Below are 27984 nucleotides of genomic sequence, written 5' to 3'. Positions count from 1 at the left end.
GTAGAAAAAATGGCAAAGAAGTACCTGCGCGCCTTTACTTTTTTTTCCCTCTTATTAAACATATTTATAGGATATTCTTATGCATCTTATTTGAATGATAAAATAAAAAAGTCCTATTGCAAGAATTGTAATGATAAGATAAGTTACAGTAGGTACTCATCTTTCCTACAACATGATGAAAAAAAAAAAAGGGATACTACTGCTATGCTTGGCAAGCACACACAAAATAGTGAACCTGATGGGAATGAAAATGATTTGAAGCATAGCCAAAAAAGGGAGAACAAAAAAGGGGAAGTAGCAAAATCATTTCTGCATCTTAATAATAAAGAAGAGAAAACTTTTTATAGTTTAAAATTAAATGAAAACAATTTAAGATGGAGTATACCCTTTCTTATTGGGTTCAAACAAACGAAGGTAGATCTAGGTATCGTCACGTCTAGTCTTATAACAGCACTGTATTGTTCTTACAATGTTCGAGAAGATGATGAACTGAAGAACTTAAAATATGATATAGAAAAATCAAAAGATTTAAAATATATTGAATGTAAAAGTAAGTATTGTTTAGCTATAAATACAGAAAGTACATGTACACCCTTAAAAAATTTTTTTCAAAATTTGCATGATTATAATATAAAGAAAAGAAGTTGTAAGAAACGATTTTGCGATTACGTAAATAATACGAATTTTTTAAATATGAATAATAGATTAAATGATAGAGATGTATCTGTATGCTCATTTAATACTACAATTGGCAGTGATCAAGTGAAAGGATTTTATTTTAAAGACAGTTTCTACTTAGGTGATATTGTTAAAGGCAATTATGAATATTTCGGATGTATATCAGAAGGGAATGATTTAAAATTTAATGAAGTGATATCAGGATTTATCGGATTAGCGGATGATAAAAGGGAAATTGTTGACCCCAAAAAAAATAAATTCCCATCTATTTTAGACATGTACATTTTAAAGTCCACTTCTAAAAAAAATATCTTTGCATTATGTTTTATTGAAAAAGGTGGAATAGCAACATTTGGTGGATATGAAAAAAGCTTATTAAAAAAGCAATTAGAAGTATCGTTATTACAAGTCCAAAGCAAAGAGTTTATTGCTGATGAAGCATTACAAATGGATGTGGATGCAGCTGCTGAGAATTATCAGATAGTTTGGATAAAATACTCGGATGCAAAAAAAAGTTCGTACAACTTGTTTTTAAAAGAAATAAGGGCAAAATCATGGTCAAAAAATGATACATATGAAATTGGAGCTGATGCCCTTGTAGATTCCTGTACGTGAGACACTGCGTGTGCAAGCACATACACAAATGCATGCTTTTATATACATGTGTAATGCATATTTTGTGTGAGAAATTCTTACACACAGGAGCCTATTATGTACCCTTTTGCAGACAACTACTTTTTATCACTCCCAGTTGATATTACGACTAAGCTAAAAACTTTCATATTTAACAATTGCCCCAAAACGGACAGCGACTGCACTAAGTTGATCGAGAATGGGGTAATGGAGATTAAAAGCAAGGACATAAGCAAATTTCCTACCATCGAGCTAATTTTTAAGTAGGCCTAATTTTCACACTTCTGAAACGCACGTATGTGTACGAGTATATTTATCTATACTCATATGCCCCTATTATACATGAACAGATGTATTTAAGGACGTGTGCATTCATCTGATAACACCTCATCATACCCTTCACGTTCATATATTTTAATTTTTTTTTTTTTTTTTCCCTTACAGTGAAGGAAAGGTAGTAGTTCATCCAAAAGATTACATAATAGACGAAGGGTTAGCTCTCTTTCTAGGAATATTTATTCCAAAACGAATGAAAAAATATGTATACATGTGTGTGTGTGCATACATGTATCCATGTATGTGTAACTGCTTCTTTCTCAGGGAAGGAAAGTACAGGGTGTTGATAAATTCCTCCGGCGTAGTAAAACTGGGCATCCCCTTTTTTCTGAACAAATACTTAATATTTGACAATGAAAATGGGAAATTAGGTTATACATTCTTGCAGGCCTGCACATGTGCATGTCTATATATGTATGTGCATGTCTATATATGTATGTTCATGTCCGTGTATGTGTATGTGCATATCCGTGTATGTGTATGTGCATATCCGTGTATGTGTATGTGCATGTCTATGTATGTATATGTATATGTATGCATGCACGTACTTGTGAGAAAACATCTGCGCTTATACGCAAAAATATGCAGTAATGGACGATTCAAAATGGCGATCGTATATGTCCCTCTACACTTTTAGGTGTAGGACCATCTGAATGCAGCTTAAACATAGATGAAAAAGATATTTCTGGAATGGACATATCACTCCCAGGAATAGAATATCCCGATCAAGTCGAATATGAGGTAAAGCAAAAAAGAACAAATCAAAGCAAAATATATGTACATGAGCTAGTGCACTCGTTCATGTACACATTTACAAACATATTTACGAACACTTACTTGCTCAAATATATATATTCGCGTGCGCGTGTGGTGGTACCTTCTTTTCCTCTTTGAAGGGATCGGGAGAGGCAGGATTTTTTGAGAAGAATAAAACTGCAATTATTGCATTTTCAGCGGTTACCTTTGTAACATCTATCGTTGGAAGTATTTTTTATTTTTTATGATATACTGAAAGAGAATAAAAAATAAAAGCTCATTCATCATTTGCCTACTCTATTAAACGCTATATATGAGCTTGTTTATATGTATATATTGACGATCATGTAAATGCTTATGTTCCTTAAGTAAAATTAAAAAAAAAAGACCTACACATCCTTCCATAAAATATGCATTCTTTTTTTTTGCGAATTCCGCCTTTTTTTTTTTTTTTTTTTTTTGCATTAAATAATTATGTTTCACCTGCTTCACTGCATTTTATCTTCTTTTCATTTTGAAAACTTAGACTTCCCCCCCAAAAAAAAAGAGAAAACAAAACAAAAAAAAAAAAAAAAAAAATACTTCCAACTTGCTACGTACTACTTCCTACTTTTTTCTATTTTTGTTTCACAAGTTTTGTGTTATCCCAAAATTGAGGTGCGTATATGGCTTTCTCCCATGAATCTGTACTTTTCATTTTTTTAATTAAAACCAACAAAAAGCGAAAATTCATATATTAAATGAATGAAACATTTGAATAAGGAAAAAGAGAATGGAAAAAGAAAAGGAAAACAAGCATGTCTATGGTATGTATTACATCCTTTTCACCTTTACCATAATTATTATTATTTTTTTTTTTTTTCCTATGCGTGTGCGATTGTTTTATTAAGGCTCATTTTTTTATCATTTCTCAATTTTTTAACAAATTGTACAATAACTAAATGAGGTAGTAATGACCAATCAATAACACCCAGAAATTTGTGTTACTGCTTTTTATACCGATCGTCAAAAAGAATTATGCCGTGAAATTACGTCATTTTTATGTGTTTTATATTACTTTATTCTTTTTTGAGTATTTTGAGTATTTTGATTATTTTGAATATTTTGTTTATTTTGATTATTTTGATTATTTTGATTATTTTGATTATTTTGATTATTTTGAGGTATATAGAGAAAGAGCGTGCAGGAAGAGAACTACTGCGTGAATAAAAAAAAAAAAAAAAAGAAAAAAAAAAAAAAAAAAAATATCGGCAAGGATGTGATAATACGAACATAGTGACATAAGAACATACCATGTAAAACTTTTTGGTATCTTTTTGAAAAAAAAAATAAAATAAAATAATCAATAAAATAATCAATTAAATAATCAATAAAATAATCAATTAAATAATCAATAAAATAATCAATTAAACAATCAATAAAATAATCAATTAAATAATCTATTAAATAATCAATTAAATAATCTATTAAATAATCAATTAAATAATCTATTAAATAATCAATGAAATGCCCGTTATACAGGAACTAACCAAGCTGCTAGGATATTTACATGAGACTTAAGGGAAAACAAAACGTATTACGTTCTCATCCAATCATATGTAAGCACTTAAATTTGATCTACCAGGTATATACCAACTTACTAATTTTAACTACGCATGTAAAAATATATATGCGAGCGCACATACATATACACACTCGCACACATACATATACACACAGTTCTGCATCTTTAGCTCCTGAGAAGAAATGAAAATTTTTCAAATTAAAGAAAAAAGAAGAGGAAATTTCGATTGATTTTGAATGAAACAATGTGAACGTTCGCAGACGAGGATCTGAAAATAAAAAAAAAAAAGAAAAATATACATACGTATACTCATACCCTTACACCCACATATATACATACACGTACCTATACCGTATATATACATACGTATATATATACATTTGCACACACGTACTCACACGTATGTATGTATGCATGCACGGGCGTGGGTACACGAACTGGTAAGAAAGGATGGACGAATTAACGAAAGAGAAACTAATAAGCAATATAAGTAAAAAGTATGATATAAAAAACATAAATTTGTACATAACCAATATTGAAGAGCATATAATAAAAATAAAAAATGAAGGGACTAGTCTAATAGATGAAGTGTTTTTAGCATTTAATGGGTCTATAGGTCACCTTTCTCTATATTCATATTTATTTGACCATAATGTTAATGTTGATTTAAATTGTCTAAATTTTATATATGAACATAGTTATATAGAAGAAGAAAAAGTAATAGAAGGAGAAAACAAAAATGAAAAGAGAGTTGTAGATATAACGAAGTTTGATTCAGATTTAATGTATTATATAGTAAAGGAATATAAAGAGAATTATGAGGAAGATTATAATTTGACTATAAAAGATTTGGAAGATATAATATTAAAATACAAAGAAAATATTTACGAAGAAGCGATAAAGTTATATAAAGAAAAATATAATGATGGGGTAAAAGTATATAACACATTTTTAGACTTATGTCATTTTTATTATGATGAAAAAAAGATGAAATTTTTAAAAAAAAAAAAAGTCGATTCTGTTGAAAATTATAATGAATATATTAATGCAAATACGGATGTTGAATTTTATGAATTGAAATATCATCTCTTAACAAAAAAAACTAAGGGACATCCATCTGTTCTGTTCTGGTCTGATGCAGTTAACGAAATACATATAAAAGATAAAACAATTATAACGTCTGTTGATGCAGTTAAATTAACAAATACCGGTCATCAACATATCATAGGAATACTTGGCTTGAATAGAGATGGAGAGTTAGTAATACAAGGTATCAGAAATGAAGTGAAATTGTTTATTAACAATAACTGTGTTATTAATCATGGAATATACTGCATCGGACATATTATTCTAGTTCAGGGGCGCATGAAATTGCTTAACAAAACCTTTTATGCTACGGAAATTATGCACCCCCCCAGGTTACACCATAGTACATGAGCAAATGGAAGTGCGTACTTCCCACTTTCACCCATACATGTTTCCCACTTTCACCCATACGTGTTTTCCACTTTCACCCATATGTGCTTGTTTTTGCCGCCCATTCGCAGAAACTACGAGGACGAGAAACTCGAGGAAGACCTGTTCTACGGGTTCGAAAACGAAAAGGAGAAAAAGGAAATAAAAGAGTACGAAATAATTGTGAAAAGCAACGATAAAAAACAAAACTGGGTAGTGATGCATGACGTGTATTTAGACAATCCGTATACATTCGAAATACTGGAAAAAATGTTTTCTCTTTATGTAAATACATACCCTGATAACGATTTACCCATCGGATTTATATTTATGGGTGATTTTATAAGCTTAAAATTTGACTATAACAAAAGCTTTAATAATATATATGTAAAAGGATTTGAAAAGTTATCTGTTTTATTAATATCCAAATTTAAATTAATATTACAAAACTGTTATTTAGTATTTATACCTGGGAAAAATGATCCATGTGCATGTAAAAATAGTATTCCCAAATTACCAATTCTCCCTTATTATATTAAAAAATTTGAAGAAAATGTGAACTCTTTTTTTTCATCTAAAACAAAAAAAAAAATTATCTTTGCTACGAACCCATGTCGTATTAGACATTTCAATAAAAAAATGATTTTCTTTAGACATGATATTTTGAACGATTTAATTTGGAGCTCTTCAATTAATGCAACTCAAGATGAGAAAAAGAATTTACAAAATATATTAGTATCTACGATTATTGGGCAGAGTCATATATTCCCTATTACGCATGATAACAGAATATTAAAGAGATATTCCTCTTTTCTCTTTTTATACCCGTTACCAAATTTTATTTGTATATCTGATAACACATGCAACAGCTTCATTTCGTATGCCTCGGATAATACTAATGATGCCATCATTTCGAACTCGGACTTGTCCTTTACGCGGAAAAAAGCGTTCACCGTGTACAATGTTCTGCAGCACGAAGCAAAGAGGTACGTCGTTCCAATATGAAGCACGGCAAATATACATGCACCTTTGTTGTTGATCGTCGCGCATGTGGGGCATGCCTCGAAAAACACAAAAGCGCAGATGCTGTTATTATTACTATTGCTGTTATTACTGTTATTGTTATTTCATTGTTTTATTTCGTTTTACTTTATTTTGTTTTATTATTTTATTGCGATTTATTTTATTTTATTATTGCGATTTATTTTATTTTATTATTGCGATTTATTTTATTTTATTATTGCGATTTATTTTATTTTATTATTGCGATTTATTTTATTTTATTATTATATTGCGTTTTATTTTATTTTTTATTATATTACTTTTTATTTTATTTTTTATTATATTACTTTTTATTTTATTTTTATTTTATTTTTATTTTATTTTTTGAACGGGACCTCCAACCACCGCAGGCGGGCGTGCAAATGTACACACATATGTGCGCTAAGCCATTCGCGGGCTTTCCAACCCCACCACACTACTCTAATCGTAGTAGTAAACGCGCGCCTTCTCCTTGATGTAACTCCACACATGACTCTTTTCGACAAAATTATTGTGAGCAATGATTATTAGCTGGCTTTTAGCTCTACTCAGTGCAACGTTTATCCTGTTCTTATTTTCATAGAACGATTCGAAGGAGTTATTGTCATATGCAAAAAATATTTCTTTGTTAACATACTCCGATGAATTAGTAATACTGGTAGTACTACCTTTCTCTGAGCAGATAACCCTTTTTTCCGCCACACATGTATTATTTTTGTTTTCTATTTCCCTTACACTGTAATTATCACGTGAAAAGGAGCTCAGCACACAAGAAAATAAAATTATTTCCTTCTCAATTCCTTGAAAAGAATCAACTGTACTTACTTTTATTCTTTTTAGATGGTCATAATTTTTGGATTCTTTCATTTTATTTTTAATATAGTTAGCCTGATTTTTAAAAAATGAAATTATGCCAATATCATTAGGTGTCACATTGTTATTTATCATACTCTCACATATATTTAAGATTATATTGGCTTCTAAAATATTAATAAATGAAGAATAGTTGTTATACTGTATTTCTCTGTTTGTCTGTCTTCTTATCAATATTAAATTTACATGTGAATCGTATTTATTATAATATAATTTAATATTCTTTGTACATTTTGCATTTACTATATAATTATTGTAAAATAAGTAACTACATATATTACTTATTGTAGGATGACATCTATATTGCTTGTTCATAATAATTAGTTTATTAATAAAAGGTAAAGGTTGTATGTCGGTACCCTTATTTTTACCCTTTCGCCTGACTTGTACATGTTGAAATGTATTATCCCTTTTTTCCTCATGTAAATCAAACATATGTTTATATATGTTACTTCTTAAGATTGAATATTCTACTTGATTTAGATTTATTATTTCTCTTTTTATGTCGTCTAGGTCTAGCTGGTCGTCAGGGTAAGAGTCATCATCATAACGATGATCGCCACTTCCACTATACCCATGGCTCCTTATCTCACCACGCTGCATGTTCTTCACTCTTTCCTCCTTACCCTGCATGATATAATACTTAATAAAGAGCTCGTTTTCAATAAGTCTAGCAAACATGCTACGCGTCAAGTCACTCCTACTTTTCAAAACGAAACTCAACTGTTTAATATCACCAATTAGAATAAATTTATCTATTGAATATTTTATAAGAAATTTTAAAAGAGTTAGTTCATCAATTTGTGTGCACTCATCAACAATTAAATAATTAATACTGTTCTTAATAGAATTTAATTTTTCAAAGATGTGTAAACTTTTGCATGTTCCAGCTATAACTCTTTTGTTTTTGTATTTATTTCTAAAAACGAATTCTCTTTTTCTCTTCAACACGCTTATCAGTGTGTCTACATTTTTTATTTTATGCAATTCCTTTGCACTCCTTTTGCTCGTCTTACCATTATCGTAACAACTATTTCTGCTCTCACTGCTGTTATTATGGTCGATTCTGTTTCCGTTAATCTTTTTCTTCCCTGATAGGGACACCGGTACAGATTCCTCTTCCTTTTTTCCTCTAAAATTGTTGTAATTATTATCCTTATGATTGTTAATCGTTGTAATTCTCTTTTTCAAAAACGTGGATTCTATATCTGTACCTTCTGTACTGCCATTTCCCCCTTTCTTGTTCGTCATACTTTCTAAATATCTCTTCATCTGTTCTGCATTCTTATCGTCCTTCGAATTTATGCTAATAAAATTTGTAATTAAAAAAAAATTTACTTCATATATATTTCCTATCCTTGCAAAGTCATAAAATTCAAAATCGAGTTTTAATTTTAGCAGAATATTGTCCACTCCAAAATTGGTGTTGCACATGAGTAAAATTTTTGTCTTCTCCCGATTCTTATGTTTATTAATATGTTTATTATTACATTTATTATTACATTTATTATTACATTTATTATTACATTTATTATTGCATTTATTATTACATTTATTATTACATTTATTATTACATTTATTATTGCATTTATTATTACATTTATTATTGCATTTATTATTACATTTATTATTGCATTTATTATTACATTTATTATTATATTTATTACTACATTTAAGATTATATTTATCATTATATTCATCATTATACATATCATTATTTTTAATCTTATTTTTACTCTTTTTTTTATTGTCATCTCTTGTTACTTCGTCACTGCCTCCGCTTGAGCTACTACTACTACTGCTGCTGCTGCTTCTGTTGATTCTTTTGCCGTCCCTGTGCTCGTGGTCATCTCTACTGGGGTCATTCTTATCCCCTCCATCACTTACACTTATTCCATTTTTGTTTCTTTTGGCTAGCTTCTCCTCACAGGTCAATAACTTATCTAAGTAACAAATGATATGGCAGATGAGCGTACTTTTTCCTGACCCAAAAATTCCATTAACCAGTAAGGTGTTACTTCTGTCCTGTTGAACCATATTCATTTGGATGGTACTAACAGGGAAACTTTGATTATGTACATGTGTATTTTCCTTCTCTTTCTCACTTTGGTTACACTGGCCTTGGTAAATCTCATTTGGGTCATTCTCAATTTGCTTCCCCCCAATTGGATCTTTCTCTCTGTCCGTACACACAAACCAGTTAAGAACACTCCTAATGATTTGCTTCTGCTTCCTGTTTAACTTCTTATCACTGCTGAGTTTTTGTGTTAACTCTCTTTTGTAGCTCCCACTGACATATTGTAACAAAGTACATTGGTCAGAGCAATACTCAGTGCAATTTATTATTCCTAACTTGGTCCAAATAAAATTGTAGAGACTCACATCATGTACACTTTTATAAAGATAAAAGAGAAACTTCATATGTTCCATATATTCATATAACGTAATAAAAAACAAACAGGATGGAAATATTACTTTTTTGTACCTCCTTAAAAAATAAATACACTTTTTCGTTGTCCTAATTTTCTCCTTATCAAATAGTTCGTTCATGTATGTATACGTTTGAAAATTTAAAGGATATATTTCTAAATAATTATTTTTAAAAGAACTCCACTTGGTAATAAATATCAACAAATTGTTATTATCGAAATAATTATTGTCTCTACTCAAAATAATTACATGATGCATATGGACATATTTACTCCCCTCTTGCATAAACCTACTTCCATTCTTTTCTATTACAAAACAGCTATTTGTTGTTACGTTCAGGAAGAATTTGCACCCCAAACTGCAGTCGTTATGGCTACCATAACTTGTACTCCCGACCCTTCCGCCAATCCTGCTACGAACCATGGTACTAACCATACCGCTAACCCTGTTCCCCTTATCAGACACAGTGCAAACTACCTTCACTCCTTGAAATAACAACACATAATCATCATCTGCATATTTATATTTTCTCCTTTTTTCCTCCCTCAAAAATGATAAGGAATTATGTCCACTATTATTATCAGCACATATACTGCTGTTTACTGCTCTTCTTATTCCTTCATCAACTTGATAATCCTCTTTTTTCCTTAAATTGTTAATGACTTCATTCTCCTCTTGATTACCCTTTACATACTTCGAATCGTTTTTCCTACCAGTCAATCCACTTAGAAAAGACACCAAATAACTATGAAGACACAACAGTTTATTTATTACATCATAATAAATTTGAAAAAGAATACCATTCATAAAATAGTAAATATATTCTGACTTGTTCAGGAAAAAATTTGGAATTTTAAAATATTTTAATTCATTTAATTTATTTTTTATACACATTTTGTTTGTTAAAATGGTTATATATATAGGTAAGAACAAGTTACTTTTATTAACATCTTCCATATCCTTAGCGTAAAAGTTAGCGTTCTCAAAAATAAATGTATTCATATTTTTTATTTCGTATATGTTCAAATAGTGAAAGGAGCCCTTTTTCTTTTCTTTCAATGAAGAGGCATCTTCCCAAGTCAGTAGTTCTTCATTTTTGCTTGTTTCTTTTTTTATAATTGTTTGAGTGTGTTCCTTACATACGATGCTACTAAGAATGTTTTCTTCGTTGTTGTAGTACGCTTTTTCCATTGATTTATTTACGAAACTGATACCATTTCGTTTTTTAGTCGTTACGCTTCGGAGGTCCCCATCTTCCAAGCCGCTAATATTGACGCTGTTGACAATGCTATCATTGCTGTCTAATATGTTCCGCCATGATCGAGGGGGGCCTCCATCCGACTTCTTAACTCCATTTGATTCGTCCATCCCATCCGATACGTCCACTCTATCCGATACGTCCACTCTATCCGATACATCCACTCTATCCGATACATCCACTCTATCCGATACATCCACTCTATCCGATACATCCACTCTATCCGATACGTCCACTCTATACGATACGTCCACTCTATCCGATACATCCACTTCATTCGATACATCCACTTCATTCGATAACTCTACTCCATTTGATACATCTACTTCTTCCGCTTCGTCTGCTTCAAAAACTTGGTGGTCCTTCCCCAAGCCAGAGCTCATGTGCTTGCACAAAGGATTATTAAAAATATTCAAGCTTGAAAAATTATTTTTGCTGGCCATTTTCCCTATGTTAATAATTTCTTCATATTTGTCATTATTTTGGCTGTTTTCACTACAGAGGAACATTTCATTAATCCTATCTTCGTTATTATGATATAGCGGGAATTCGTCTTGATCTTTATGTGTAATATATGTATGTGTATGTGTATTATTCCGCCTTAAATATCCTCTTTTTTTTTCTTTTTTTCCTTTATCATGTGGTTCATTGTAGAGATCTTCTAAAGTAGAGTGGCTATCATTTCCCCATTTACTTAAAGAATGCATTTGGCCATACTCTGCACACGTATGGTTATTATAGTAATTTTTTGTATCATCATGATAAGATTTATTGGAAGTATTACTCGAGCTTTGATACCTGTGCATGTTATTGTTTATGTCTACGTTTGTATCTACATTTATAGTATTTCTTTCTGTGTACTTTTTCTTTTTCATATCTGGAGCATTGTATATATCATTGGGCTCTCTGATTCTGTTAATCACTCTGTTTGAGATATCGTGCAAGTTCTTACATAATATGTTATTGTTAATGCTATTATTATTCCTTGAAAAGGAATATTCCAATTGCTCATACGTATCATCCTCTTTGTCCGATTTACATAAAAAATCATTATAGACGATGTACTTTCCAAATGGAATATATTCTTCATTTATCACATTTTTTTTTTTCTCTGTAAATAATTTTTCCTTAGAATAATTATATAATTCTAATATATTTTGTTTCTCTATTATATACCCATCAAACCACTTTACGTTTTTCTTTTTATTAAAAAAATATGTTTTGGTGTATGTAATATTGATTAGTTTTGTCCCTTCCCTTGATACCTGCTTTTCTTCTACCCCCTCAATCTTCTTATCTCTTCCTTTTTTCGTTTTCCCATTTACACTTTCACCGTCCTCTTCATCAGTGTTTTTCCACTCCTCCACTGTTCGCCTTCTTTTCACTTGATTTCCATCCCCACATGAACTTACTTCTCTTGGTACTTCGAATTTTCTATTTATACGTGCATACCTGTCTAGCGTCTTATTACGGCATAACCAATTTTTACCATTTGGTAGTTCCTCTTCTTTTTCACTAGAAGGTTCTCCTTCTATTCCCTTTTGATCCTCTACATCATATGAACTGGAATAGCAAATTTCTTTTTTTTCTTTTTTTTTTTTTTTCTTCTGTATGCTTATATTTCCCTTTTCCTCTAGAAGTAACTCGTTTGCTCTTTTTTTCGTTGATTCGTTTTTTATTTCATTTTCAGTGTATGTACTTATGTCAACAAAACGAACTAAGTGATAGTTTAACTCAATTTCTTCTTCAATATTTTGAAAGTTTATTATACTCCCAAGTGAACTTTCTATGCATACTCTATTTAGGTTTAATAGATTTATTTTTGTCGAGCCATGGCTAGTTATTATTTCACAAAATCCGTCTTGCCATTTTTTACTCTTTTGAATTTTTTGATGCGTATATAAGCACTCGTATGTTCTTTTGACTACACCTGAACTCATTCGCACGACTGGGGGGATTGTAGCATTCCTCAGGAATGTGATATGAGAGGTAGGTTAAGAAGTGGGATAAGAAATAAGTAGCTATGTGAGATGAGAAGGATAAGAAGTGAGTAACTACGTGAGTTGGGAAGGATAAGAAGTGAGTAACTACGTGAGTTGGGAAGGATAAGAAATAAGTAGCTACGTGAGTTGGGAAGGATAAGAAGTGAGTAACTACGTGAGTTGGGAAGGATAAGAAATAAGTAGCTACGTGAGATGAGAAGGATAAGAAATGAGTAGATACGTGAGATGAGAAGGATAAGAAATGAGTAGATACGTGAGATGAGAAATAAGCTGAGAACTGTTAAACACGCCGAACTCCTTAATGCTCCTTTTCATTTTTTCGAATTCTTTCGCTTCTCTTCGGTGACACAAAAAAGAGGAAGCAAAGGTGAAATTATAAGTGGAAACAAAAGAGGTAGCAAAAGAGGATGATCAAATGAAAACACGAGAAGAAAAAGTAAAGTGCTTCTCTCCAAATGAGTAACACATTCGGGTAAATTAAACTGCGTACTTAAGTGCTTATCAATATTTAAAAAAAGAAAAAAAAAAAAAAATTTTGCTTTACTTCATTATGTTTTCCTTTCTTTTTTCCCCCCTCCCCACTTTTGCCAAATTTCGTGGACAAGAATTAAAGAATATGAAATATATTTTTTTTCCTTTTGTGTTAACTCGTATAACACATTTTGTCACTAGTATATTTTTACGATCTATTTTCAACTGCAAACAAAATTCGCCAAGATTTTTTTTTTTTTTTTTATTTTAATTTGAATAGATGAACATACGAGTACAAGTTTTTATGGAGATCGTGTTTTACAAATGTAGATTAAAGCATACAAAAAAAAAAAAAAAATAAAATAATAAAACAACTATGACATAATAACAACAATGATATAACAATAAAATTATGACAACATAATAACATAATTACAACAAAGTGCATAAAAATAAAACTGCTAAAATTAGTAAGAAAAAAACTGGCACAAAAGTAAATCAACGTTTGACAGAGTATCTTTTGCGCCCTCAGACGATTCCCACTTGGCAAAACAATGAAAAAAAAAAAAAAAAGTAGAGCAAAATCGTGAATAGAAAGCCAATGCAACGACTGCTTGAAGCGGAAAACGAAACAAAAGCCATTTTTTTTGGAATACCTTTTAAAGGAAAAACTGCAAAAGAGGGTATTCATTGTTTGCGTGCGTATGTGTATTAGTATGCGTATGTGTATTAGTATGCGTATGTGTATTAGTATGCGTATGTGTATTAGTATGCGTATGTGTATTAGTATGCGTACGTGTATTCGTATGCGTACGTGTATTAGTATGCGTATGTGTATTAGTATGCGTACGTGTATTAGTATGCGTACGTGTATTAGTATGCGTATGTGTATTAGTATGCGTATGTGTATTAGTATGCGTACGTGTATTAGTATGCGTACGTGTATTAGTATGCGTACGTGTATTAGTATGCGTATGTGTATTTATATGCGTACGTGTATGATTCTGCATATTCGCTTATATATATACGCATGTATGGGGCCTCTACTTAGGTGTGCATATTGTGTGCAGATAAAAAAACAAAGAAGTTAAGGTATGTACACATTCCAAAAAAAAAAAAAAAAAAAAAATAAAATTCATTATTCCGTTGACTGTACACTGACTGTGCAAACAGCTGTTCTCAGATCTGATAAGTTATGCACAAAGAAGCTAATAATTACGACATAATATTATTCATTCCATTATAATGTAAAATTATGCAATAACTAATACAACTTAACGTTATAATATAGGAGCTTATTCAAAATGTTGATTCTTTTTCTCAATGGCTGCTATGGGATAAAAGCTTTAAAACTATTCATTTTAGTGCTATATGTGTGCACTCTCATCTTACACGGTTTGTCCTATTTTTTTTTTTTTTTTAAATGGGTGAACATGAGAAATATTTTTAAAAGGTACTACGCGAGTTATGCAAGCATACCCACATTACATACAACATACATGAATAATTGCATACACACATGCATACATATATATATATATATATATATATATATGCATGCCCGTGCGCACATACGTACTCACTGCCTCCCCTATCACAAGACAAACTGCTGTCCGCTAAGGCGCAGCGGCTTATCGATTCTCCTCCGCATTCTCATTAGCATTATCGTCCACATGGTCGTTCGCATCATCGTTCATATGATCGTTCGGATCACCGTGCACATCAATGATGGCATTCTCAGAAATAGGGAAGGAATCAATATTGTTGCTATTCAAACAAGCAGAGAAATTGTTTGAGTTCATTTCCGCATCAAAGGTGTTTGAGTTTTTGCCTGTGTCGTTAGAACATAGATCTAAGGAAAACATAGAATTATTTAAAAAGGGTTCTTGTTTAGTAATATTAATATTTAAATCATTTCCTTTATTTAAACTAGTGGACGAATAATTAAATATAATATCATTCGGTTCAATACTAAAACTATCCCATGTATTGTTAAAATTTTTATTTTTATAAAAATGTTCACTTAATATAGTATTATAATTCTGTAAGTCATCATTATTTTTTACTCTATTAACAATGTCAACAAACATATTGTCAACTATTGCACATAAGTAAGAACTAACTGATGTAGGTGTATTATAAAGCTTACAATTACTAACAATTAAATTAACATCATTAAAAAATAAATTTAAACTATTGTATTTTCTTTTTTTACATCTAAATATTATTTTATTTATATACATAGGTTTCTTTATTACACTATAATACATCGGTGCATATGTTTCATTTACTTCATTTAAAAAAGCTTTATAGTTCATTACTTGAGATACGTCTCTCATAATTTTTAATAAATTCTCATTGAACTTTTCAATTATATCTTTTATATTATTATAAGTATTTCCTTTTTTCAATTTTTTGCGACTATTTTCGTCTATGCTCTTATCATTAAGTGTATTGAGGATCGCACTTCCCTCTGATATCATGCTAGACGTTCGTCTTAAACTTTTTTCCCCCGAATGGATTGTACTTAACTGTTCGTGGTTGATTTTCTTTTTTCCTTTTCTTTCCTCCTTCTCTTTCTCTATATCCTTCTCTTTTTCCCACTCTGCTTCTTCACCTACTTTCTCTTTTTCCTTTTTCTTCTCCCATTCTACTTCTTTTGTTTTTTCTTCTTTCCCTTTCCTTCTCCTTTTGCTTTTCTTTTTATTAACCTCATCTTCCTTTACGTCTACATATACTGAGCTGCCATTTTTTTCCTTGACTGAGTCTTTAAAATTTTTCCTCTTTCCTGTTCCGGTTAGTGCACTGTCATCATGCTGACCCTCATAACGATCATCATAAGGTTCATCATAACGGCCATCATGGCTACCATCATAGAGATCACCATAACGTTCACCATAATAACCATCATCATTGTATTTCGCCGCTTCCACTTCCGCTTCCACTTCCGCTTCTACTTCCGCTTCTACTTCCGCTCCTTCCACTACTTCTCCTTTGATGACCTCGGATTGGCCATTCAAATCGAGGTCGTACTTTTCCCTGTTCTCTTCTTTCGATTTTGCACCTCTGCCCCTTCGTATAACTGCTAGTTTGACGGACTGACGAGAAGAAGCATTTTTATCCCTATGTTTTACCGTAGCAGCGGCATGAACCCTTTTACTGTTCTTCTTAATATTGATGGAGTAGTTCGTGTTCACGAGCTTTTTGTTCATTCCTTTTATGTTACAGCTGTTGTGGACGCTATGGATACTACTATGGTGGCCATTGTTCCTATGCGCTTGCAATTTTCCCATTTTTCTGTTCCTCTCCTTCTCCTTAAGACGTTCACTGATATCTACATTTTTGTTTTTCATTTTTTTCTTTTCTATATTCAACTCATTATTTTCTACTACTTTTTTACTTATGTGCCAAGCCTTCATTTCTTCGCTCACCGTTGGAAAAATGTCAAGTATGTTTTTAAAGCTTGCTGAAGGAGCTCCTGCTCTTCTTCTATATTTTTTATGTTTTCTTTTTTTATTTTCCCCCAAAAGGGTACCACCATGTAGCAATGGATGTTCTTCATCGTCATTATAAATGTGTTGAGCGTTAACTAAATTTTCGTTTAAAAATTGTTCTTTATACAATTCTCGTCCTTCTATATCCCCTACTCGCACTTGCCCATTTTGCACTTCTTTGTTTTCCTCTTCTCTGTGTTTAAGAAGAGTGAAATATTTCTTCAGCATACTTCTAAAACTCTTCCATTTTAAAAATGCGTTAATATTCTTCTTTCCATAAATATACAATGTTTGTACATTTACAATTTTATTATTTTCATTCATAAAGTATTTCTCTATAGGCTTAAAAGAGTTTTTTAATAAAATATTATTTTTGCTTTTTACATTGTCAAAGGAAAATTTTTTTTTTTTTTTTTTTTCCTCATCATTTGGTAAATACTTACTTTCATTCTCATTCCTATTGTTGTTATATAATGAATTTTGTACCATATCATATCCTTCGTTCATATTTTTACTAATATCATTGTTATTATTTTTACTGACATCATGCATATAATCATAATTTTCAAAATCAAGTATATTCAAACTGTTATCATCAGTCCTTCTAATGTATACCCTTGTCCACTTCAAACAATAAATTAATTTATAATTCATTTCATTGTCATCATAATTATCTTTTTTCGTCTGTATTTCACGCATTATTTCAAGATGCTTTATTTCGTCTTCTTCCACTTCCTCTTCATCATCCTCATCCTTAATCGCATGTCTATGTTCATAATTTCTTTTTTCTTTTTCTTTTTCTTTTTTTTTTTTTGTTTTACTCCTTTCGTTCTCCTCACTAGGAGGGCTCACTTTTGCAGCGCACGGGGAACGAAATGACGTGGAGGTGAGTACGCCCGCATGCGTATGTTTATGTGCATGCCTATCTGCACATCCACACGCACACGCAGAAATAGACGAAGATGACGTGGAAGACGATTCACATGAGGAATACTCATCGCTCGAAGAAACCTGAACGAAACGTTTAATTAATTTAATCCTGTTCTTTTCTACTTTTTTTCTCTTCTTAACAAGTAAACACGAATTTTTCATCTTTCCAATTTCTTTTTGTTCCCTTGAGTATATCTTATCTTTTTCTTGTAAACCGTACGAGATGCTTTTTTTTTCATTGAAATATAAAATATTATTATTATATTTTAACTGAACAGGGTAATGTAAATTTTTAAATTGCTCCGAAATAATTTTTTTAATCATTGCTATGTACATAATTTTATTTTGGTTAGTTAGGTACCCACCTTTTATGCTTCTTTTTAATTTATTTATTTGTATATTTCTACTCATCTTTTTTATATCATTCATACTAAAATTCATGTTTAAAAGTAATCTTGTCACTTCCTTCACACTTAAATATGGAATAACCCTTAAGGTGCTTTGTATATTTTCTTGTCTAGCAATTCTTTTATCGTTAAATTCACACGTACCCAACACATCACTATCCCTATGGTTGTTACTCCATATGTCACTACGTACGTCATTATGTACATCATTATCTACGTTACTACGTGTGCTGCTTCCTCGGTTATATTTTCTTTTTCTTCTTCCTACTTGATAATTCTCAGCCTGCTGCCGCTTTTGTTTGTGCTTGCTATTGGCACCCACACCAAAGGGGTTGTTATCTTCCCTATAGTAATAATATCCCTGAAGATCCGCACCTTTTCCTTTTTTTTTACTCCTGTAATTCGCTCTCATGTGTGCTTCATCCTCTTCGTCATCCTCTTCATCATCCTCTTCATCCACTTCTTCTTCGTCATCCTCTTCTTCTTCGTCATCCTCCTCCTCAGCATATCCCTTATGCAGCTTTACGTTTCGCATCTTCCCCATTCTTCTCTTACTACTTACTGCATCTTGCATACGTGCCATCATGTGCTTCTTCGTGTGGAAGTAGCTAAAATTATATTTCCCTTTTCCGTGATAGAAGTAGCTTTTACTGTTTTTTGCAAAATTGCAACCTCCTTTTCTTTCCATTATTTTTCCTGTTTTATCTATTTCCCTTCGTAGCATATTACTGTGATTGTTAATACTGTTAATATGGTTACTGATATGATGAGTATATGCAGAATGCTTGCTTTTCATATTTTTCATTCCACTATTTTTGTATCTGTTCAAAACATTCCTAGTACTAAATGGTTTGCCATCCTTATCCTTACTCTTTGATTTCTCATGTAAACTGCTACTTTGAATCTTTTCATTCAGTAGAATATGATTGAATAAATAAGTAGCATATGAATAATTCTTTTTCGCTTTTTTCTTATTTGCACAGTTACTATGTTTGTTGGTGTTATTGCAGCTGCTGCTGTTGTTGCTGTGTTTTCTTTGCTTTTTTTTCCCTTCATTTTCCATGCGATCGTAAACTGATTCATTGTCATTACTATACACATAGTCGTTACTACTGCCATCATTGAAATTGTTCCTCCTTTTCATACTTGTGCTGTAATAGTTTTCCTCCTCTCTGTCAAAGGAATGCCCTTGCTGATCATGCTGTTCCTCATCCTCCGCCTCCCTCTCATCATCATCATCTTCTTCTCCTTCTTCCTTCAATTTTTTTTTCTTTTTTTTTTTTTTTATTCTTTCCCTCTTATCATCCATATGTTGGTCAGATTCCTCTTCCAGTTTCATTTTCAACTTGGTCTTTTTTTTTCTGTAATTCGTGTACCCTCCTCCCCCTGCATTTTCCGATTCGCTCTCATCTGTTTTGTCTTCTTCCGCTTCATCATCTTCGTCTTCTTCTTCTTCTTTCTCCGTTTCTGCTTCTTCCTCTTCTGCAGTTTCTGCTTCTTCTTGTTCTTCCTCCTCCTCCTCCTCTTCCTCCTTAGATGTATCACTTCCCATGTCCGATTCCGACAGTGCATGCCCACTTTTTCCCCTAATGATATCCCCTGTAGTTGCTTTCCTTAGGCCATGTACCATTTGGTCGTCATGAAACCTTGTGCTCTTTGTTGGCATAGTCATCATTGTTTTCATTATCATCGTTGTCTTCTTCCTTTTTGTTTTCCTTCTCCTTATCCTTCTCCCTATCCTACTTCTTCTCTTCCTTCTTTGCTTTCCTTGAAAACCCCCAGTGCCAATTTTGGCTTCATTGGAAATACTGGCACTAAAATCTTTTAACACATTCCAAGGAGAATACGAAATTAAATATTTAATATAGAGTAAATAGTTGAGCATATTATTATCATAAAAATAATTTCCAACAAAGTAATAGTTACTGATAGGCGTTAGTTTGATGTCTTCTTCTTTTATTTCAAAATCGATAGCTTTGGCTTCCTTTTTGTAACAATACCTTTCATATATAACGTTCATCTTCCTCTTAACATTTGCCATATTATTTATTGCTCTTTCTTTTTCCATTTTAAAAAAAGAAATAAGAGTATTTAATTTTTCTTCTCTTTCTAATATACTTTTAAAGTTTATTCCTTCATATTTAAATAACTGTAAATAATGATATATACATTCAATAATACATACATTTTTCACTTTATAATAATTCTTCTGATCATCTTCATCAATATAATCTTTACTTAATAAACAGTTAAAGTCTAACGACTTCACAACAGCATTCATATCTTTTTCATTAATAAAGGTACTCAACTTTCGTTTTAAAATTTCTTTTATCTTCTTAGCGTCTTTTATTTTATATTTCACTATTAATTTTACTAACCAACTCCTCACATAATTTCTTTTTTCTCCTATGTACTTCTTATATAACGGGCTAAACATGTCGACAGTCATATCTAAAAATCCCACATTGTAAAAAATGCAATTCATGTGGTTACCACTACTACCTCCACTACCACTAACACCAATACTATCGTTACTACCACTACTAGCATTACTATTAATATTACCACTCAATCCTCTGATCCCTAACTGCTCTTTTTCCTTCTCTTTTTCCTCCTCAAAAAGATCCTTTTTGTAGGTCACAGTGCAGTGGGTACCATTACAGTCGAAACGAACTCCACATTTGGCATAATCATTATTTACCATTTTTTCTTTATTATCTTGCTCGTACGCTATATTGACAGATACCTGTTGCGTTGTTCGTTCTTCATTATTTCCCCCCTCGTAAAGACTTTCATCTTTTCCATAATTCTCCACTGCAGTACCTTCCCTTTCCAGAATCTTACAAATGTTTACGTCAACGTACAGTGGTTTCATAAAAATTTTAAACTTGTTACATGACACACTGCGTATCAGTAAGAAGTCGGTGTTGTAAAATAAATTATCATTATGAATGGCATTACTGTTCTTCTCCTTAGTATTCACCTCGTCAGGTTTTCTACCCCTTACGAAGTAACTTCTGTTTGATGCTTTCTCTTTGTTTTCCACTGCTTTATTTTCCATTGCTTCGCTTTCCACTGCTTTATTTTCCATTGCTTCACTTTCCACTGCTTTATTTTCCATTGCTTCACTTTCCACTGCTTTATTTTCCATTGCTTTATTTTCCATTGCTTCACTTTCCACTGCTTTATTTTCCACTTCTTTGTTTTCCACTACTTCACTCTCCGCTCCTTTATTTATTTTATTATTATTTTTTCCCTCCCCTTCCTTTTCTAAAAAATTGAGCGTCGCGTTATTCGCGTCCCCCACCTCTACTGCATGATATGATGATGCATCGCTCTCGTTTTCCTTATCCTCTTTCTTTTGACTTACATCCGGGCATTTCTCACTAAAACAGGAATAATTCGTACTATAATGATGTCCATCCATTGTATCTTCCATTTCATCATTACTGTGCACCTCGCTACCATTCTCTTCTATTTCATTTAAAATATCTTGATTTTCATCTGAACAGTTCAGGCGATACACAGGTAATGTAAATAAAAAGGCTTTAAATAATTCATTTTCAATAAATGTTATTTTTTGTTTTGCTTTTTTCAATTTAATAGATACACCGAAATAGTTGATTGCGTTTTTTATGACATTTATTTCTCCAAATGGTTCTGTACCTTCTTTTAATTTATTTTTATATTCAAAGGAATATAAGTTTTCATCATTATTACTCATAAAGTAATGATTTAGTTTGCTGTTCATACCAATTTTTAATAAAACTAGAGGGTCTTTTTCAATATATTCTAGGATAACTAATGGACTATTATCATTTAATAATAAACACGAATGATTGTAAAATAGTAATGCCTGGTCATCGTCATTCTTATTGTATTTATATTCATCTATTACTGAGTTATCGTAGTTGTTTTCGATCTTCCATCTGTCTATTATGTAGGGCCTCGAGTCAAAGTCATCATCAAGCAATATTTTTACTATATCACTTATCCTTTTGGTTACCCGCAAATTAGCACTTCCACTTGAAGTAGAATTACCAGTTGACATATCATTGCGGCTTGAAGTGTTGTTATGCACTGGTGTGTCATTATGAACAAAAGGATCAGTGCAACTTCTAGCCTCGATAACATCGTTACTATTCAAAATGGTTGAATATGTGGTTCTCCCATCAATCTTGATGCTTCTTTTTTTCTTAAAAAAATGCCTACACCCTTTGTTAAAGGAATACATCTTTTGTATTTCACGTTCAATGGAGTTCCAATTTAAAAGAGCTCTATTTATTTCGTTTTTTTCTTTCCTTATTTCCCTTTCCACTTTCACTCCCTCTTCATCTTCTTCTCTTTCCAGTTCATGTTCTATTTCCTCTCCTCTTTTCACTTCCCTTCCCCCTTCCTGTTCTTTCCTAAAATTTGCATATTCACCCAAATGACAGAATTTTTCTATACTTGTTCTAAAGTCTAATTTGTGGAATCTGGAAAAGGCTATTATTCCCTTCTTGTTTGAAAGTTCATAGCTGTAAAAGTAATCATTCGTCATTCTTGTATGAATAAATACATTGTTAAATGACACTATCATATTTTCTATTTCATGAGGATTTCTCTTTTTATAAAACCCATCTACTTTTAGATTAGAAAAAAACATAATATTTTTTACATTGCTTAAAATCTTTTCTGCAGTCTTTATTCTTGATTTCTTATTCTCTATAAATACATTCTCCTGTGTTTGACTGGAGCTATTCACTTCGTTTCTCATCAAAAGGGAAAGGGTGCTACCAAAAGCATCGCTTCTGCTCTTAACATTTTTTTTAATACCATTTATGCTGCTACCATTTTTTTCATTTTCGTTACCTCTACCCCTTAGAATACAGGCATGGTGTTCCACACTCCTAAAAGATTTATATTCCTCATGCGAGTAGATCATACACTTAAGTAACACATCTGAGACGGGCTTTTCCCTTAAAAATAAATTTTTTAACATGTACGAAATGTTGTTATTCTTTTTAATCTCATCCAATAATTTTCTGTTTATTCTTTCTAATAATGTGCTCTTCTTTAATCCTGTTCTATCATTGTTTAAGAGAACATCTTTCAATACATGTGCAAAATTGTATAAGTAAATACCATCACCATAGGCTTCATTATTTCGACAATTCAAAATATCTCCATACTTTTCCAGATACACGTAGAATGGTTCGTTCGTCCTTCTCGACATACCAAATGAAATTTTATTACTGTTATTATTACCATCAGATCCACTGTTACAGAGAACATTGCCGCTTCTGCTTCTGATACCGTTCCTATTGCCATTATCATTATCATTACTGTTAATAATACCATTATTATTACCATTATTATTGGCACTATGATTATCACTGTTAATACTATTATTATTATTATTATTATTATTACCATTGTTGTTGATAATATGCTTACCACTAACTGCGCGTGTGTTATTGTTACATATGACCGAAACGGAGTCGTCGTTGTCTATTCGATTTCTAATTATCATCATGTTGTCATTGAGAGCGCTATCTCTGCCGCTGGCACTTCCTCTATCACTTTCTCCATCACTATCTTTACAACTACCACTATCACTGCCGCTGTCATATCCCCTATGGTATGCTCTTCTCTTCCTCCTTATTAACGACATTCGTTCCCTCTCGCTCCACCGATTGTTATTTTCATTTATATTAAATATATCATTTATAATATTTTCATTATGTAATATATTCTTATCCGCACATTTGTTTTTAAAAACATACTGTGCGTAATCCTCATTATTAAAAGGGTACACTGAGTAATCATAATTATAATTTTTTATATATTTATAATTTAATAATATAAATATATATACATTATTTACAATATTATTTCCAAATAAATAAAGCTCATCATATGGACAAGAACAGTTATAATAGTCTTTGTATATATTTTTAAAAAAATCATATTCATTTTTATTTTTTTTCTTCCTAAACTCATTCTCTGTGTTGTTATAATATATATCATTTGTTTCATGCAGATAATTTTCACATGTGTACATGCTATTATTAAAAAATACTCCTCCTCTCTCTTTATTTAATTCGAAGCCTTTTAGCATGACCTGTTCATCATTTAAATGTAAATTTACATTATTTAAGTTGTCATCATCATCATTAACAATGTCATCGTTATTATCATTATCATCATCATTAACATTATTATCATGAATCGTATTAAAATAATCATTATCATTACCATTATCATCATGGTTTTCGATAATCAGTTCGTTCCCTTTGTCTTCAATCAAATCGTATAGAAGGGAGCTTTCTTTCTTTTCACCCTTCCTTGAAGAAATGTTGTGCATACCATGGGGGTCTCTGCCCTCCCCCTCGCTAAAATTGTCAAGATTGTCACTATTATCAAGTCCATCAAAGTTATTCAATCCGTCAATGATATCCAATCCGTCAATGTTATCCAATCCGTCAACGTTATTCAATCCGTCAATGTTATCCAATCCGTCAATGTTATCCAATCCGTCAATGATATCCAATCCGTCAATGTTATCCAATCCGTCAACGTTATCCAATCCGTCAATGTTATCCAATCGTCAACGTTATCCAATCCGTCAATGTTATCCAATCCGTCAACCTTATCCAATCCGTCAATGATATCCAATCCGTCAACCTTATCCAATCCGTCAATGATATCCAATCCGTCAACCTTATCCAATCCGTCAACCTTATCCAATCCATCGACGTTATCCAATCCATCAACGTTATCCATTTCTGCAATATTGTCAAGTTCCCCAAATAAATCGCTTATCCTTTCGGAGCTGTCCATCTTATCCTCCTTTAGATTTATTATGTTCTCCCCCTCCTGCAGGTACTTGCTTGAATTTTTGTTTTTCAAATGCACAAGGTCGTTTTCATCAAAAAGATATGCACTGCGGGCATTAACATGGTCAGCATTAGCATCTTCGTAATTAACATCATCTGCATTAACTCCGCCTTCATCGAAGAAGTCTATTAAGCTGTCATTCTTGGTATACTCGCTTTTTTCATTCATCTCTTCGAACAATTGTATATCATCATTTTTCAATGTACAATAATCTTCATTCTTCACACAGTGACTTTCCTTTACCCCTGACATATTATCATCTACAAACGAATTATCTCTACTGCCAAAACATAGATATGAAAATGAATCATGTACATTGTCTTTTGCATCATCCTGTAAGATGGGAGATATGTTCTTCATGTTATTCTCAAACGATCCTGAGATTTTGCTTTTATACATATCTTCTTCATTAACTTGACTCACTTCGTTCACTTTCTTCAATTCCTGCACTTTCTTCAATTCCTGCACTTCCTCCAATTCCTGCACTTCCTCCAATTCCTGCACTTCCTCCAATTCCTTCAATTCCTCTTCAACTTCATCATCAAAGTTAAATTCTTTATCTAGGTCCACCTCGAATTCATCCTCAGTAGGAACATTCTTTGACTCCTTAAATTCTAGCAAATCCCCTAAATCTCTTGAGTCATCTAACTCTCTTAAATAATTTTTTTTCTTTAAGTTGTTATCTTCTCCACACTCTACTATATTAATATCTTCCACTTTCATGTGCATTTCTGAGTTATCAATAAAGTCAATACTAGCGTAGCTCACATCATCGTTAGCCTTATTGAAGCTAAGGAAACTGTTTTCATTGTTATGCTTCGCCTCACTCAAGCTAAGGAAACTGCTGTAGTTGTTATGCTTTTCCTCGTTGGAGCTAATGTCCCTACCATTGTGGTAAGGATTTTCCTCGTTGTAGCTACGGACATTATCATCATTTCTTTTGTTCTCCCTATTGAGATCACGCATAAAGCCATCACTTCCTTCATCATTCTCGCTGAGTGTCTTACTACTATTTTTAGCGTCTCTACTAGTATTCTTTGCCTCTTCTGCATTTCCACAAGTACTCCTACCATTATATTCATCTTTTATTCCATCCAGAGAAGGTTCTTGTCTCTTTCGTATGTTAGTATTACTGGAATTGGTATGAGTAAAGTATTCTTTACGAAGAGCATAACCATTGGTATTTTTTTTTTTTATATTATCAGCATGTTCATCCTTGTTACTACTCTCATTTCTTGTTGATTGTTTAATTTTAATATTTTTATAAAAACAAAAATTTTGATTTTTAACCTGGTTTAATCTATTTTCATCAAAAATGTCTTCTATCTCTATAAAATCTGTGTTATGAATATTTAAAAGATTTCCTGCTAAACTGTTATTACAACACTGTAATAAATAGTTCTTCGAAACATCGTCCTTCCATTCGAGGCTTAACATGTTTGATGTCGTTATATCACTGTAGTTACTCATAACATTATGTTCAATGGTTGCACATTTTTTTTTTTTTTTTTTCTCTTTCTCCTTTTCCCTTTTTTGTTGCTCATAATTTCGAATTATACCTTTACCCTTTTTTAAAAAATCATTCTTCTTTTGAACTTTAATTTTTTCTTTTTTTAAATCTCTTAAAATATTCATATCGCTGAAAAATTTTATTAAGTCATTCCCTTTATAAGACTTATCAATGTTTTGAAATTTCGTAAAATTATAAAACTCGTAGTATGTTTTTATAATTTCTTTTTCCTCTTCAAAGGTAACGTGAGGCAGATTACATTTAACCTCATTCCTTTTTATGCCTCCAATTTTTCCTATGTATGTCTTATTCGTACAGTTATTCGTGTACCTATAATTATTCTCATTGTTATTCTTATTCAATATATTCAGTAACAATTCTTCCTGATTCACCTGAACAGTGTTATATGCTCTTTTCATATACTCTTTTCCAGCGCCCCTTGTTATATTTTTTGCTCTTTCCCCATTATATATGTTGTAACGTGGAAAAAGTTTCTTCTCCTGCTGCTGCTGCTCATGTTTTTCCTTTCTTGAAGTTTGTTCTTCTTCCTTTTTTCCATTAATTCCTTTTACACTTATGGAGTTAACTATGTTGTTCATTTTTTCATTTTCTTTTTTTTCTTCTATTATTATTTTGCTACGTTTGTAAAGATTATAAAACAAAATTAATACTTTCCCAATAGTTCGACATCATACATAAAGGGGGGGGGATTCAAACAAAATAAGTGGGAAAGTTGACAGATGATAAACTAATACTCAAATATTTAAAATGAAAAATGACTAAACAAATGCATATATATATATATATATATATATATATATATATGTATTTACAAAAAAAAATTTATGTATATAAGTACACATATATGTATGCTGCTTACCTTTACCGTTTAGTAAACATATACACATTTTTTCATGAATAAAAGCTTGTTTATCATAGTAATATACTTGAAAAAATTATTCCCCTCATCATAAATAAATTATAATATACATTTGTACATAAATATATATTTAAATGAATATATATATATTTGTATAAGTATACATTTATTTGTACATAAATATAAAAATTTATGTTTATACGTATACATAATATATATAAGTATTCATAAGCATTTCCCACGAACCAATTTAAAAAAGGGAAAAACAAAAAAAATAATTAAAAAATTGTACATATATATTTATGTACGTTTTATTTATGTACGTTTTATTTATGTACGTTTTATTTATGTACGTTTTATTTATGTACGTTTTATTTTTGTATGTT

At 31.4% G+C, this 27984-nt stretch overlaps 4 protein-coding genes across 4 annotated transcripts; 2 read left to right on the top strand and 2 right to left on the bottom strand.

Moving 5' to 3' along the window:
- Positions 1 to 9: 9 nt before the first annotated feature.
- Positions 10 to 2651, top strand: PmUG01_14068600 (aspartyl protease, putative; the record flags this gene model as incomplete). The annotated part of the gene is made up of 6 exons (XM_029008273.1): positions 10 to 1285; positions 1406 to 1574; positions 1756 to 1803; positions 1912 to 2018; positions 2291 to 2388; positions 2544 to 2651. The coding sequence occupies 6 exons, from the start codon at positions 10 to 12 to the stop codon at positions 2649 to 2651; spliced, it is 1806 nt and encodes a 601-aa protein (XP_028864579.1).
- Positions 2652 to 4417: 1766 nt separating this feature from the next.
- Positions 4418 to 6427, top strand: PmUG01_14068500 (DNA polymerase epsilon subunit B, putative; the record flags this gene model as incomplete). Its single annotated transcript, XM_029008272.1, has 2 exons — positions 4418 to 5385; positions 5515 to 6427. 2 exons carry the CDS (start codon positions 4418 to 4420, stop codon positions 6425 to 6427), a joined length of 1881 nt encoding a protein of 626 aa, XP_028864578.1.
- A 477-nt stretch (positions 6428 to 6904) lies between these two features.
- On the bottom strand, positions 6905 to 12964 carry PmUG01_14068400 (conserved Plasmodium protein, unknown function; the record flags this gene model as incomplete). Its single annotated transcript, XM_029008271.1, has 1 exon — positions 6905 to 12964. The coding sequence occupies one exon, from the start codon at positions 12962 to 12964 to the stop codon at positions 6905 to 6907; it is 6060 nt and encodes a 2019-aa protein (XP_028864577.1).
- Positions 12965 to 15129: 2165 nt separating this feature from the next.
- On the bottom strand, positions 15130 to 27317 carry PmUG01_14068300 (bromodomain protein, putative; the record flags this gene model as incomplete). The annotated part of the gene is given in 2 exon segments (XM_029008270.1): positions 15130 to 24798; positions 24813 to 27317. 2 exon segments carry the CDS (start codon positions 27315 to 27317, stop codon positions 15130 to 15132), a joined length of 12174 nt encoding a protein of 4057 aa, XP_028864576.1.
- Between the last annotated feature and the right edge of the window lie 667 nt (positions 27318 to 27984).

This window comes from Plasmodium malariae, assembly GCF_900090045.1.
Source record: "Plasmodium malariae genome assembly, chromosome: 14".
NCBI classification, from domain to species: domain Eukaryota; phylum Apicomplexa; class Aconoidasida; order Haemosporida; family Plasmodiidae; genus Plasmodium; species Plasmodium malariae.
Note: the sequence above shows the minus strand (reverse complement) of the source record. Positions and strands in the feature narration are given on the sequence as shown.